The following is a 16,118-nucleotide window of genomic DNA, read 5'->3' as shown; positions in this document are numbered from 1 at the left end:
CTAGGTGTGTGTTAATCTTTAATAAATACTACTTCTAAAAAACAAAAATAAAAAAAAAAGTATTTGAACATAATGGTAAAGGAAAATGTTTCAGTGGTTGTAGGCAGCTCCAATAATAATTCAGAAGCAGATTGTCCCAACAGAGAGTTTCTGCTCAAAGTGTTCCAACCCACTGACAAAATACTGTAGGACCTTTTTTCCCACAAAATGTATTGCAACAAAAGCCCTGCAATTCAGTGCATTTGGGAAGTCATGACCGGCTTAACTTGGCACACTTCCGTTGATGTCCCCATAATGCATGTCCCCCATAATTCTATTTTGTATGTCATTGTGAATCCCTTTTCTTATAATATGCATGTGCTCATATGCTTTGCAACGGGAACCTGCTGAGTTAAGCCGTTCATGACTTCCTAAATGTGCAGAATTTCAGCGGTTTTGTTCCCATAAATTTGGGCAATTTAACAAAACTTTAACGTTTTTTCAGTGATATATATATATATAGTAGTGGCCGTGTAGTTATGGTTAATTTGCTGTTTCCATAGGAAGAGCACTTTTTGGGCGGCCTATAACTCTGCTCCCCCTGGACAAATCCTTACCAAACTGTGCAAAAAAAGTATATGGGCCACTCAAATTCTTTTTGCAAAGTTTGGTGAGGTTGGGTCCAGGGGGGGAAAAGTTATAGGGGGGGTCCCAAAACGTCTTTTTTTCCCAAAGACATAATGGGGAAAAAATGTGTGCGCACCTACAGCCCAAACCGCTGGACGGAATTTCACCAAATTTGTGGCAGGAGCGGCAGCTTGGTCCCGAAAGCGTGCTTTTGTTAATTTGGTGTAAATCCGTCCAGTAGTTTTTAAAAAAATGACCAAAACATAAAGCAAAAAAATTAGTGATATCAATGTTCGCTCTGGGGACACACTTCCCTGTTCGCTCCGCGGACAAGATAGCAATTGGCTAAGGGGCTGGCGTCATGACCGCAGACATGCGACGTCTCTGCCGATTGGTTGCAGTGAGCCGTGTTCTGCGTCAGATTGTTTGGATGCGCCCGACATCTTGGATCCGCCGACAGCGCAGCGGCCACCAGCAGCAACCTGCTATTTGGAAAACTATTTTGCTGTGTCAGAGTACTTGGGAAGGTTCAGACAGTAAGAGATGGGTGAAAAACTGTATTTGTTCAGGCGGTAGGTGTTAATGATGTATTCCCTATGCCCTCCTTGTTTGGGATGTTTGTTTAAGTACAGAAAATGAGGGGTCTCATAAGGGTAGTATTCCAGTCCGTGCTGTGCGCAGGCAACTTGAAACTGTTCTAAGGACACGCGTGGTGTTAGTGAACATTGAAATTGAGTACATGCTCTAATTAAATTATTTTTTCCTATGGGTGTGCTATTCATTTGTACGCCACCATGGGTGTGACATGCTGCAGTGGTTGTGGCCAGGGCCTAGAGTCTTGAATGCGTGGCCGTAAGCCGTAGGCCGAAGGCCATACTTCCAAGACTGTACGCCCTGGCCACTACCACTGCAGCATGTCACAGCAATGGATACACCTGTAGTATTGCTTATCGATCAGATGGTTGTGGGGAGTGTGTAGAGTCTTGGGCACTGGAGGTATAAGCCACTGCACACCCATAGATTGTAATATCTATGGATATACAGCTAGGAGTCTAGCCTCTGGCCACAACCACTGAAGCCTACCACACCTATAGATACACCCGTACTCCCGCACATCACTCAGGTGGTTGTGGGGAGGGCCTGCAGTCTTGGATGCATGGTAGTTGTGGCCAGGTTTCCTGCCACCAAATTCATACGGTAAAGTGGAAGTTGGTGCTCAATGTACGGCGAGCAATACCTGCGCCTGTGTTGTAATGTTTTCAGATTAATATTGAAGTTGGACTGGCGTCCTATGTTATGAAATCTGAGGCAGCCACCTGGAGTGTTTGATGGGAACAGTGATTTACGCGCCGTATGGGAGTAGCAGTTCTCATGATAGGATGCTCATATGTTGTTGCAAAGTGAGAATGTATTTGCCTTCTGAGTGAAGGTCAGTTGAGTTGCTTTTTTGGTTGCAAGCTCAGTAGACCCACGCATTCAAGTGAATTCATAAGGGGCTATTGTTTTTTGACCTTGAGCGATAGTGAAACTTTAAAAGCTACTCAAGGAATCAAAGCTTGGAAATAAAATACTATTTGATAAGGTTATAGTTATAGGTTATATCAGTTCACGAATATTCTTTGATGCAAACAGTTTGCTGTCTGACTTTGCCAAAAATAATGGAGGCTGTGAAGATGATGTAAGTTTAATTTTGACGACTGTACACTAATTGTGACAATGTAACTGAAGTATTATATTTTTGCGGAGTTGTCATTTTCCTCCAATGCCAGAGAGTGTACATTGTTCGCGTTTGCAAGCTAAGACTAGAGTCACCGAGACTAGAGTCACCGTTGGTGAGCGTTATTTCTTTTTCTTTGAAATGTTATGCTTGCCCACATAGCTTTGTGTATTAGTTTGCACATTCCTTTGGTCTTGTGTAACATTACGACATGTAATTTTTTCTTGCTTGTCCATTCATGCAGCCTCCCTAACTGAATTACGATGTCACTGTGTAGTTGTCCTTTTATTAACCCTTATGGCGAGTGCTGTTTATCTGCGTTTGTAGGGTGTCATTATATGTCCCCATGGTGAACTCTAATACTTCTTTAAAATGTCATGTTTGGCCACTTACATTTGTGTAGTATTTTCCACAATTTTTGTGTCTGTTTTGGAAATTTTTCCTAATGATATGGTATTGACACAGATTTTCTCTTACGTTTTTCGCCTAGATACATTTTGCCGTACTGTGCGTGCCACGGTTTTCAGATGCCAAGTGACGGCTTCTTTCCACGCCAGATGCAACTGCTGGTGAGCGGGTGCCTGTCCGTTATAATGTTATGGGATGACAGTCCAGGGCTGCTCTGTCCCTATGCTGAACTAGCCACAAGGAGCGACTTAATATCCTTTATCGTGGTGTAAAGCAACGGTGATGCCGCCGTGTTGGAAATACCTGTGCAAACAAATCGAGTGCTTCACCAGAAACGCATACTTTGTCTATGTGAAATTAACCGCATGTATCTCTCCATGAACAATAATAATGTTGGCCCTTGGAGTCATTGCTACAAATTATTTGCAAATGCAATTAGTCCGTTCATCTTTGACAGTTGTTTGTTAAATAAAAGTACTTTCCAAATTCTAGAATGTTACCGTTTTCTTTTAAAATAACGTGTATCATTTCGAAATGTAAAATACCACATTATATGTCGTATGTTTATTTATAGGTTCTGCATCACGGTACATACTGTTGCTTTTTCTTTGCTGTCATGGAAAGCTAAGAGGGGCTATGTATAGAACAACCGCCTTTCCTTTCGATGGTGGCCATCTTGAAAAAGGATTTTGTTTAACCAGAAATCCTGTTTTCCGTAGCACACGTTAAAACCTTTCACATCTATACTCTTCCATACTCTAAAATGTTACCGTTTTCTTTTAAAATCACGTGTATCATTTCGAAATGTAATGTACCATGTTATACGTCGCTGTATGTTTATATACAGGTTCTGCATCACCGTACATACTGTTGGTTTTTCCTTGCTGTCATGGAAAGCGAGGAAGGGGCTATGTATGGAACAACCGCCTTTCCATTCGATGGTGGCCATCTTGAAAAAGGATTTTGTTTAACCAGAAATCCTATTTTTCCGTAGCACACGCAAATGCTTTGCACATCTATACTATTATTGTCAAATCTTATTGCGTCTATGTCCTGTACTGTGAAAGGTGGTTCTTAACACAACCTTTACTTTTTTAACGGATGGCTTTCTTTTTTGGTAGGACAGCTAATAAGGCCATTTGCAAAAGGAAATTAGGAAAGACGTATCAAACAATGATATGGGGGAGTGGGTGGCCGGTGCAAAAATATTGTACGTTTGTTATTTCTAAGGTTGGGGCAGTGTTTCTCATGCTCCTTCATTACAGTAGTGCTGTTGTTTCTTGGGGAGGATGGATGGCCTTAGCTGATGTCATTTTGAAATAACTAAAACCTTTGCTGAAAGTATGCAAAGTGCACTACATTGTTAATGACTAACTACCAATACGTGTTGGCGCTGTGCAAGGCACATGTTGCAGGTGGACGTTCCTATATCAATATGAAATCTGTTTCCCCATTGTCCACGACACAAACATCTTACTGTTAAGTGTTTACGGATTCTGGGACACGTTACCGTGCTGTACACCAACATATTGTCAAGTGGTATTATCTGCAAGGTGTTTAAATAAGTCAGAAATTGCTTTACATTATGGTTGCGTATCACTACTGTAAACCGATCATCTTTAGCAAAAAAACTTTGCAAGAGGGACGGTATGGTTAAGTTGCTCTACTGAAAACCTGTGAAATTCAGTAAAAAAAAACGTTGTTAAAGGGACGTTATGGTTAAGTTGCCCTACCAAAAACCTGTGCACTTCACTAAAAAAACTTTTCAAATGTGCCATTATGGTTGAAAGTAAAACTGAAAACCCCCTGAAATTCGCCAGTTATGGTACGCTAAGCGACTATAACTGCCCGCACCACTGTGCTCTGCTAAAAGATGGCATCACAAATTTCATTGATGACATCACATGTCTAGCTCCCTCTTTTTTTGTTCACTGACATATCTAAGCCAGGTGGCTTTCTTCACTGTCAGTCAGGAATTAAAAAAGTAAAAAGTACTATATTTGTAGACCTTACCCTTCACATATGTTCTTACAATACTTTCCTTAGCGTACAGCTACATCATATGATACATATGCACGGGAGAAGAAGGAATCCTGAAACACAATAATCTTTTCTGTGCATGAAGTTAATTAGTTCGGTTATGAACACTTTCTGGTAATAAAGCAGTTTGTTTTGCTTACTTTACGTTCCCTGTATATGCTTCTATTTGTATGCATTGTGGTCTCTTTATGTTTTGTGTGTAATAGTACAAGTATGCAGTAAGGTAAGCATTCGCAGATACTTATGTTTCACAGAATGCAAAACTCTGTAATGGAAGCATTTATCAATTTAGTATCCAACATGGGAAGATTTTGAATACTGCACCTCGATAGCGCATGCTGCAGACAATGCCTACGTTTCTTCATGAGTGCGTTCGTGTACTGAAAGAACTCAGTAATGCAATGGAATTTTTTTGCAATGCATTCCTTAATGAACTATTTGGCATATGAAAGTTCTTCAATGATCTGTGATACGTTTCTGCCAATATTATAATGACAATCCCTTGTGGAGGCTGTGCATGAAAACTAAATGCACATGTGATGTCATCAGTGATGTCATCAATGGCATTTGTGATGTCATCTTTGATTTCCTGGGTGTTAGTCTTAGCAGTGCACGGTGGTGGCGCGAGTTATGGTTGCTTAGCTTACCATAACATGTGATGTCATGAATGACATTTGTGATGCCATCTTCCATGTCCTGGGTGTTAGTGTTAGCAGAGCACAGTGGTGCGGGCAGTTATGGTCGCTTAGCGTACCATAACTGGTGAATTTCAGGGGTTTTTCGATTTAACTTTGAACCATAATGGCACGTTTGAAAGTTTTGTTCAGTGAAGTGCACAGGTTTTTGGTAAAGCAATTTAAACATAACGTCCCCTTAACAAAGGTTTTTTTTAGTGATATATATATATATATAAATAAATATATATACAAACACACACAGAAGAACAATGCTCTTGATCACAGAAGAAGATACAATACATAAGATATCAGTTTTGATGCAAAGCAGTGATCCTCTTACAATGGCGTGAGTTTGAGTGACATTCCGACCAGGTTGCGGAGGGGAGTAGTTTGTGAGGCAATGCTAAATTTCCAAAGCCATAAAGAACCCTGATTACTTATGTAGATTGATGTGCTTTTAAGGAGAAATGCCACAGCCTACCATGGTGTAAACTGTTGAGCTGTCCTGCAAGAGTGTTCCAACCATTGGCTGCGTTTTCGTAGTTTGAAGTGGCCTTCTTCCTCGACTGGTCGGCTTCTGTGGCAACCGGATGAACCCGGTTCATCTCATCTGATATGAAAGGGGCCAGGGTTTAAACACAGCATTCCTGCTGGTGCCATCTTGCACTGACCCTGGCTTGAGACAGGTAAAGGAATATGTCAGGAAGCCACTCGTTGGTCACTGCCAGCCGTGATATCTTTCTTAGACTAGATTGAATGACCCACGGAGCAGCCTGGATGCCTGCCTACTATCACAGAGTTGCTCCCTTTCCAGTATATTTTGAGCCTGGAGATTTTATTATCACTGACAAATGCTTCGGCTTAGCGGCAGCAGACTGGCGGATAAAGTTCAAGTTTACCTTGTGAGTGCATTCACACTAAACAGTTAAGTAACTTATTGAAATTGGCCATTAGAAATGGGTCAGTCATTCAATGTCAGGCCTAACTCTGCCCCAACCCAAATGGTCATTTGCATTGTTGCAGTGTGCTCCTTTTGCCCAAGCCAGACCTGGGCGTTTGTTATATTATGGATTCCCGAGCCCCGAGCAGATCATATAGTCTGTGGTGCGGAAGGCTTCAACTAGTCCCAATGGGTTTGGTTTAGCCACTGAACCAAAAAGATCAGCTCAAACCCGAACCTCGGGGTTCGAACCCAAGCAGAGCGTACAGCACTGCGCACCACTGGTATCCTGTCGGGGGAAGTATGCTAAAATCTGTGTAAGCCAGTTAGCTTCTGTAAAGCGGCTACCAATATATTGCCTGCAGACAAATAATAGGGCCACCTGTCGATCACCCAAAGACCTGGTGAGCCAAAGCTGAAAAAAGAAATCCCATCAAAGCAACCATTTATATCCCAGCTTCAAGCTTTATGAAATTTATTTTAGGATGAGCAGTAGGAGTAATTGGCAGAAATTGCTTTTGCGTTGCTGGTTAACAGGAAATAATTGAGCGTGGGGAGGAAGTTGCATCATCAGTCCTTTTGTAAAAGAGTGGAAAGGAGGGTGTGAGGGAACTTCAGGTTTCCTGCTCGCTCGAGGGACTGCCACACTGCTTGGGCGAGATCTGAGCAGACCGGTGGTTATTCTGCATCCTTTTTATTATTGAAATACCATTTCAGCAAGAGGGCAAATCTCCGGTCCTATGTTTTCGAAGCCTCCCTTCTAAATTAACTGGGGGAATCTTTCCTTGCTTTCTAGAGTTCGTGTCCCAGGCTGTGTTGCCAAGGAAGCTCTTGGCTGAGAGCGCGTTTTGGTTTGGCTGCTCAGCATTCAAGTTGGTCTCCACCCAGTGTCCTTACCTTGGTTTAACTTCCAAAGATAAAATATTTTTTCAAAGTATTGCTGTTTTTGCACAGCCTACTCGCTTTTTCACCTTGGTTAAAGGTGCTGCAGCATCGCTTGCACCAAACGCACTGAGGTTTTTTTGACCAATTCTCAAGCTAATCATTTTCAAGCCCATGAAACTGACAGTGCGTGGCCCCACAAATAGGGTTTTTGTTTTGTTTCCCTTTTTTTACACCTACGCCCTGTAGCGGGGGTGTGCAGCCTTTGGCTTTTCAGTTGTTTTTCACTGCAGCCCTAGCCAACATAGGCAAGGGTGGGGGATCAAAGGAGTTGTGGTCTTGAACATTCGGGGAGCCAGGGTTTGCAGACCCATGCCCTATAGTGAGGTGGCTGTGGATTGATTGTTAGGATAGGTAGGCCTCTAATATTAACAGCGAGGAACAAAATAAATGCACAATGGGTTGTCCCCACGGGCCTGTTTCCCTTGATGCTTTCCCTACTTTTCTTTAAATCTCCTTCCCACCCAGTCATCCCTTGATTGGGACTCTTATTTAATGTGTAAAGTATGTTTGTGCACCCACGAAGTGCATACACCTGCCAGAAACACACAAACCCAACTGGCTCACCACGGCCACCGTACTGCTCCATGAACTCCCCATACTCTTATCCATCTTCTGCAAGTTCCCATACATCGAAGACGAAACCAGAATCTTACCTCGTCATCTTGGTCTTTCTGATTACCCTCCCACGATGCTATCCACACCTACTGTTCCTCCATCCCTGGGGGCGGGGAGGCGTCCCTCGTTTAAGAAGATGGGGGAAATGCGGTATGGTTTATGAGGAACAATACAGAAATTAGTGATCATATTGCTACGCGTGTAGATGTGGCTTTGAATTAAACTCAAATGGGCCTGCCTGGGTTGTGCCGATGACACCTGGAGTAAGCACTGCTACAAGAAGGGAAGGAATGGACTCTCATCTTCTCTCCTCCTTCTGCCCTGCCTCTCCTCTTAAACATAAACCATTAATTTTAAGTGACAACCGATTGATCCTTTTCCTCAACAGACAATTAAGGCTCTGCTGGGTCACATCCCCTTACCTGTCCTCAACCTTCAACCTTTTTTGCCAGTCAGGTATCTTTCCCACTTGCATTGAATCAGTTGCATTGCTATCCATCCTAAAAAGAAAATAGGATGGATAATTCCAATAACCCTGCCAACTATAAACATGTCTTCCTCATTCCCCACTATGCTATAGTTCTTGAACACAATGTGTTCAATCCTATCACCAACTACCTCAAAGTCAAAAATCTCTCAGACCCCTACAATTTGACTTCTAGAGGTGTCACTCTACAGAAACTGATTCCAGTCATGTTTTCAATTCCCATCCCCTATACCCCTACCAGGCGTTCAACTTTTAGCCTTTTTGACCTCTCTACTGCCTTCAACCCTTTTGACCAACACTATCTCCTCTTCCTGACAGAGCTCTCCTGTCTTGAGGACCACTCTTCTTAGCTCTTGTATTTTACTGAAAAGATTTGAATTATTGTGCATTGTCTTAATGACCCAAGTCAATCTCTGTTGCCCTGTATTTACTGTTCCCATTATTCGATGTCAGTACTCCTTACGCACATTCTTTTTTACGACTAACTTTACCACCACCATTGAATCTCAATACAATTGTCTATCACCCCTTGCCCTTTTTACAGCACCCTGACCAGGGATTGCTCCGGCCATCCTTTTTCATAGGTACAGAATTTTTGTTCAATTTGCTTTCCCTGATACACAATACATATTAGCACCCGGGCCGGGCGGGGGGAGCCAGCCAATCAGATGGCTAGGAACGCGGCTTGAACGCTGGTACAAACCCGCATTCCAATCTGCCTGACAGCTGGCTCCCCCGCTGCCATCTTCCCCCAACCCTCTTCCCATTTCCCCCCCACACTCCATACTTACCTTAGTTCGGCCGCCGCATCCGCTCCTTCCCTTCGCCTACCGAAGACTGCCATGGAAAGGGAAGGGGGGCTCTGTACGGAGCCCCACCTTCCCTTTCCATGGCAGCCATCTTGGAAAAGGATTTTCCTTCCTACAGCGAGACGCTGTGCTTGTCCCATTGTAGGAAGGCAAATCCATTTTTTAACACCCTAGGTTATGGTTTTGGTAACCCGGGATGCCAATGGCCTTCAGCCCCCATTCCAGGTGCTAGAACGGGGGATAATGGCTGAGAGCCCTCATTATCCAAACACTTGTGTACGAGCGCGATAGAAATAAAATATCAATATCAAAATCTGCCCTCGCTTTGCTCAGGCCGATATCCTGGGCTGCCGGGCCATCATTCCCTGTTTCAGCCCTTGGAGCAGGGGATGAATGCCACAATATAACTGGGGCTGACCCCGGTGCATGGGTCGAGACCATGAGGGCTGGAATAGTGTGGAAGCATAGACCGTATGGCATTAGGGTTCCATATGAAAAACACTTGGCGAGTCACCTTGCAATTTCGGATATTTGGCAGTATTAGCAAGGGACTTGCCTACCCTTCTTTGAAGTTCTACAAGATAACACCCACGTTTTTTAGCACTTAAGGTTAAAGGGATGTGCCCCAGTTTACTTTACTTATGAGTGGGGAAGGATATTATTTTCAATTTCACGACTTTACACTTGTACAGGAGAGGTGGCACACCTTGCTGTTTGTGATAACGAAGGCCCTGTATAATCCTGAAATCCTATTTTGCGTTATTGCCAAAAATGGTGACCAAGAAATTTAACATTTGACAGCTAATGGGACTAACCAGTCTCCATCTATTGCCTGGCCCACCCCTCACTGTACAACCCAGATTGAGGGCATCAATAGGAGTCTGGCGGTAACTGGGAAAAAGGTGGTCATTGTATTATTGACATGCCTCTCTAACGACGCCCCCAAGTACCTGGCAGACAAGTTCAACAAACACACTTCAGCCAGACCAACCAGAACGCTGTATTCTCACTGCCTATCCATCCCCGAATTCTACCTAAAAAAGCAGGCGGCTCCAGCTTCCCGGTCTTAGCTGCCAAACAATGGAACGCTATACTTATGAACCTTAGAGCAGAACCATCCTTTTGGACCTTCACAGCAAAAACTAAGGCCTGGCTTGTCAACAAGAACTTTCCAATTGTCTGACATACTAACTAATGTCTTACCACTGTATTTCCTCCTGTGTCTGCCCCTCAACCACCATGTAACCTGGTCATTTACACTTACTGTCATTATATTGTAGGTCTATAATCTGCTGTAACCTGCTTCTAAGTCTCTGGCGCCCAGCTACCTCAGGGTTTGGCGCGCGGTATAAATAAAGAAACTAAACTAATCTAAACTATTGGGAAAAGTCCAAAAAGTCAGATAAAAAAAGACCGAATGGGAGATTTGGCCGAATTTCAGCTGTCCCAAAATTCCGAACACCCGAAAAGTTCAACTAAATCGGCCATTCAGTGGCAAGGGCTGCGGGGGTGTCCCACGCACCTTTGTTCACTATATTGTGAGTGGGGGTTTCATGGGTGTCACCCGCAGCCAGTCCCGAAAGTTATAAGAAAACAAAAAAAAACAAAAAAAAGGAAAGGACTCTGCGGCGCCGGTACCAAGGAACATGCGTCGCAGGGACTCAGCGAGTCGGTGGCACACAGTGAAGTGTGCCGCGGCAAGCTAAGTAGGGGGTGCGGTGGGGGTGGGGGCAAGGGCTGAAATGTTCAGGGGAGAGAAGACCGAAAGTTATTTTCGGAAAAATAACTTCTGGCCTTTTCTCCCTCGCACATTTCAGCCACGGGCTTCTAACCCCGATCCGTATTATTGCATGTTTTTTCAGTCTGCATGATTATGGGTTTATATACTCCTAACTAGGTATCTCCAAAACATGGTGGTAGTGATGCTTGCTGTATTGGCATCGGCAATAAAACCTCCACTCCCCAGTGAAGATCAATGGGACTTCAGAATGGGGAATAAAGGCAATCTCATAATTAGGCGTAGGTCACGCTGTTGCCATCGGTAGTAACAGTAATTCAGGTCGGAGGTCTGAGCACTACTAATACCACCAAAGTCGTAGTGCAGCCCAGCATGCTTTCAAATTGTTCAACCATTTGCTTTCTTACCTTTCTGAGAAGTTGGAATGCCAGGTCCAGTTATCTGCTCCATTCCACTGCACTGTGGCCCGGTCTCGTACAGCACCCGCAGCTGAGAAAATATGTAATTTTCCTGCCCAAAACGAACCTGTTGGCAAAGACAAACACCAGTGTGATTGAATCCCGCACATATGGAAGCAAATCACCTTCTTTGGTTCTTAATGCCCATCTGTTGGTTTCATATGCTAATGAGTCTTTTATTAAGGAGTGTCAACTCACAGCTGGAGAAGGGTGCATGTGGAATGCTTCCGGGGCATCCAACGAGAACTGTGGGATCGTCTCCAGAGCCTGCACCAAGGTGGCCATGTGGACATCAGGGGTGAAGAAAGCTGGTGGGATCCTATATTTCACTGCAAATAAAGACAGATGTTTAATAGCCATTGCCAAGCTCTGATGTGTTCTGCGAAATGCCACTTTTGGGTATTTTTCACCCTTCTTTATATTGCTCTGCACCTTTGGGCCTCATTACAACAACTAGCCCGCATGTTCAGCTGAGTGTTTCCTTTGATCCGCATTAACTCCTTCTCCTTCTTCCTCGTCTCAGTACTCAAGGCTTTATGGGAGTTGGAGTCCATATGATTTATAGGACTTCTACAGTGTTTTTGTTTAGGATTCTCGGCTAGCACAAAACCATCAGAGACAGGAGATGTTATGTGTGTATTGTGTGGATGTGAGGTGTGAATGGGGTCGCAACTTTCCCCAACAGCCATCTCCTCCCATTTGATCTGCCTTTGGAATACCTCCGCCTGGGTCAGGATCAGGTAGCAACTGCTTTCCCCTGGTCACATGGGAGGAGATCTCTGGCCGGGGATCAGTGATGATTCCACAGGATTCATCACACCGCCTACACCGGTCTCCCTATAAGGCGCTTGGTATGATGCCCCCACTACATACACTTCTTGAGTACTGAGTAGATACTAAAGGTATTATTTACTAGAGATTAAATTCAAGTTTCTATTACCCAACTCACCACCTGCATTCATTTGCTGTTTCCGTACATGATGTGCTATATTTGAGGGCTGAGATTCATTTTGTCGGGGTGGATGATGTGTAATTCATGACTTGCGTAGAGCCATTGTATGGGAGGAAAGGTCTTTTGAGACCCCCTCCCCTCCATTCTGACCTGCATGCAGATTCTATTCGTCCAATGGCCACCCATGCGCCTGTGGCCAGGGATGCGGGATGGCCGCGGGACGACCTATATGAATGCAAAACTCGGCCAGAAGGCTGATCCCAGACTCTGACCCCATTTTGTACATGGTAAAACAGGTCTCATGAGCAACAGCAGCCTGCAGGGCTGCAGCTGTCCCATCGAGATTGTGTACGCTGGGCCGGTTACTTTCTCCACCCACCTCCTCTGTGTCCCTGCAGCAGGCCTGTTCGGACAGGAGACTAGGCATGAGCATTCTACAAGATAAACACTGTATCTTTTGTTTTCCGCAGTCCATCACTGACCTGGAATTGACCGGGCAAAAGTTTGGGCTCGAGAAAAACAATCCATCTCCACAAACATGTCCTGTTCCCTTGCAGACCCTACATTTATGACATATGCCTTGGATAACCCCCCAACCTCGCTCCCCTTTTGAAGTAACAGATACATAACCCACGCTTATGTGCCATTCCGTTTCACCCACAGTGCTAATCTCTCTGTGCAGGCTATAAATCCCATTCTGTAGTTGTATATCAAGGGGCTGATTTTGTGAAACGAAACAAGACAATCTGTACCTATTTCACTGTGCATAAAGCTATGGTTTACCTGTCTAGGCTCCATATTGTTGGTTGACTATTATCCTTTTGTTAAAGACTTACACTGGTGTACGATATGTTAATTCACTTATTCAGTATGACGCAAGCTATAAGATCCAGATGCTCGATGGTTTTTAAATATTATGGATGTTCACAAACGTGTTCAACTAGTATGTGTTTCTCATGAATGTAATATAAAATGGCACAGCCACAAGGCTAATGTAACTAGATTCATTTTTGCAGGATGATGATCATGGTAAACATAACCGTATAACCTATATTGTAATCAGAAGTTAACGCATTATTTTGATGTACCTGTAGTCACAATGACCTATGATTTACATATAGCCCCATAAAGTGAACGGGACCCAGCTCAACAGGCCCCAGAGCTCTCTCTCTCTCCTGCCTTGCAGCGCTGCGCACTCAGCCCCGGCCACCCTCCCCCATCATGCTGGGCTGATGGCTGAAGGCCCTTGTTCTCACTGATGCTCCGATGCTACAAATGTAACCTCTCACCCTTCCGCTGAGCCTGCACCAAGTATCCACCCTCCCCTCAGCCCCCAGACTCATGACGCCACTATGAACTTGCCTCGCACCCCCAGACTCTGGTTAAAGAAATATGGCCAATAAGCCCCTCACCCCAGTGCCTTTTGAAGTAAGATGGCATGCCCCTCATCAGCATACCACCCTGGCTCACCCAAGACCCCTGATCCCATGTGTGGCAAAATCTTCTCTTCACGATAACAAACAATAAATAATTGTCTTCTGAGATCTAAAGGAAGGTTGATGAATGTGACAACATAATCTCATGAATACGTTTGACACCTGGACCCATGTATTCTCACTTTTATCGTTCAGGTCACATGTTTAGTAATATATATTTCCCATGTGTTAAATTTAAATAATGGTCGAGGTATGTGTGGCCACAAGGGCAATTGCTATGTAGAATAAATTGTAACAGCTCGGACATCAACTGACCCTGCGCTCCACCCCGAAGAGCCTAGATGACCCGTGCACCCCGCACTGGGACCCCATGGACCTCCGCCAATCCTGTAGCACCAGTCTTAAAGATTACATAGTGTCTAGTCTTTGCCATCCAATCCCCACAACTTATGTGCCCCCTATAGTTTACATCATTGATGACGTGATTTTGTAATAAATAGGAATGCTTTTCTATTATCTGGCAGAGAGCTCTCTGAGTTTGCAGAGTTCTCTGCTTGCCCTATTTGGTTTTGGATAAACTTTACTTTTTACCTTCATCCGCACTTGGTCCTGGTTTCATTCCCTCCTGGGGTGCGTCCATTAAAGACTCTCATTGGGGAGTTCTAACTGCATTTGTGGGGACTCTCACTTTCACCATGTATAACATGAATTAATAGAATGTCCAGACAATATATTTCATCAGATTGGAGGTTGGAGTACCTGACAAGTAGAAGGGAAATTAATGTCAGTAGTGCGTTTTGCTGGGCTGCAGTACTTTCCCAAAATTGCATTCATTGGGTGTAGGTGGAGGGTGTTTGAATGACATTTCTTGCCTGCATATTTTAATGATTATGTTGATAGTTGGTAAAAGACTCTGTTGCTTGCCGGACATACCATGAAGCAGTTATCAGGAGCCATAGATGAAAGTAGTTCTCTGTTGCAGATGAGCGGGTTAGGGGCTGTGTTAAGTAAGGAGAACCGTTTTGTGGTTAGGCTCTTGGGTTGGTGTCAGGGATAGTGGGAGCATTTATGTCTATGTGATATGCTGGGCTTGTGATCATGTACTTCGTGGGCATTTTCCAGGTGCCATTAAACTTAATACCTGATCAGGCATTTTACCTAGTTCTGATTGTATTTAGTGGAACCTGCCATATATGCAGGGATTTGGATAATTTTGAAGTAGTTATAAAATATTCCAAAGGATATGGTAGAACCTCGACAGAAATTAATTGAATTTCCTCAACTTTAATCCGTTTTCTACAGTCTGTATATATCTATTGTCTGCACATGGTTGATACTCTCTGCCTTCTTTTTAAGTAAGCATGACAAGTTTTGTTTTTGTTTTGGAAATTCAGTATAGGGTCAGTATTGGTCTTTGTTTTATTATGATCGTTCGTTAGAGTTAGGATAATTCAATCAGACCTTTGTTTGAAGCATATGTTTTGTTATTGAATAAGAGTAGTACTTTGGTCATAAGATATGCTTCAATCTGGTCACTTGCTGGAGATCAGGAAATATTTGAGGTCTTTCTTCAATTTCGTCTATTTAATTAGGTGCTGTAACTGAGCCTTACTTATACACTTTTTGCCCAAACGCCAGATTGAATGGAGGATCTCTTACATTTGGTCAGCTCACAGTCTTTCTTCGCTGTGCCAGGGCTAATCCAGTAGTCAATCATGGACGTCAGGCATGTAGCATCGCAATCATCAGTCACATTGCGCCCATAGATAATCTGTGGGAAGACAAAACATGGTTAGAATACTTACTCAATATTTGCTCAAAACACACCGTTTGACAAAACGGATCCTATGAAATAAACAAGTATCCATCTTCTAGTAAATTCATTACTAGTAATAATTCTAATACATAAAAAAGCACATCACTCTATTTACACTGTATGGTATTAATAGGATTACAAAGCATTTAACACTGTTCCTTGCATGCATTTATTATGATATTTACTACCCAGTCCAAATACATTCTGTTATGTCATTATCTGTGCACAGTTCTGGATACACTTCTGATATACCAAGAAACTTATTTTGCTGCTAAAACTCTCCTGTTGGCCATTAGGATTCTTCATAATTATATAATGTTATTTTCTCTCTTTCTCGTGTCAGTTTTCCTTTCTTTCGATTTCATATGTTGCTTTAATTCATATCCCCATGTTTGCTGAGTGTTGAGTGAGTGCTCAGGGTTACCTTAGGCACACCTGATCTTTTCAAGCAGCACATCCACCCCTCCGGATTAC

General features: G+C 43.5%; 1 protein-coding gene across 1 annotated transcript in view; it reads right to left on the bottom strand.

The window, feature by feature from the left end:
* LOC138452855 (uncharacterized) overlaps positions 1 to 16,118 on the bottom strand; it is a 1,928,742-nt gene that overhangs the window by 98,276 nt on the left and 1,814,348 nt on the right. Inside the window, exons 100-102 of the mRNA XM_069605205.1 lie at positions 15,488 to 15,599; positions 11,639 to 11,769; positions 11,390 to 11,507 (exon numbers count right to left, since the gene is read on the bottom strand). Of these exons, the coding sequence (XP_069461306.1) occupies positions 11,390 to 11,507; positions 11,639 to 11,769; positions 15,488 to 15,599 (361 nt within the window). The remainder of the gene's footprint in view (positions 1 to 11,389; positions 11,508 to 11,638; positions 11,770 to 15,487; positions 15,600 to 16,118) is intronic.

This window comes from Ambystoma mexicanum, chromosome 4p, assembly GCF_040938575.1.
Source record: "Ambystoma mexicanum isolate Mex_15411 chromosome 4p, UKY_AmexF1_1, whole genome shotgun sequence".
NCBI classification, from domain to species: domain Eukaryota; kingdom Metazoa; phylum Chordata; class Amphibia; order Caudata; family Ambystomatidae; genus Ambystoma; species Ambystoma mexicanum.
The sequence above is the reverse complement of the archived record's forward strand: the minus strand, read 5'-3'. Positions and strand labels throughout refer to the sequence as shown.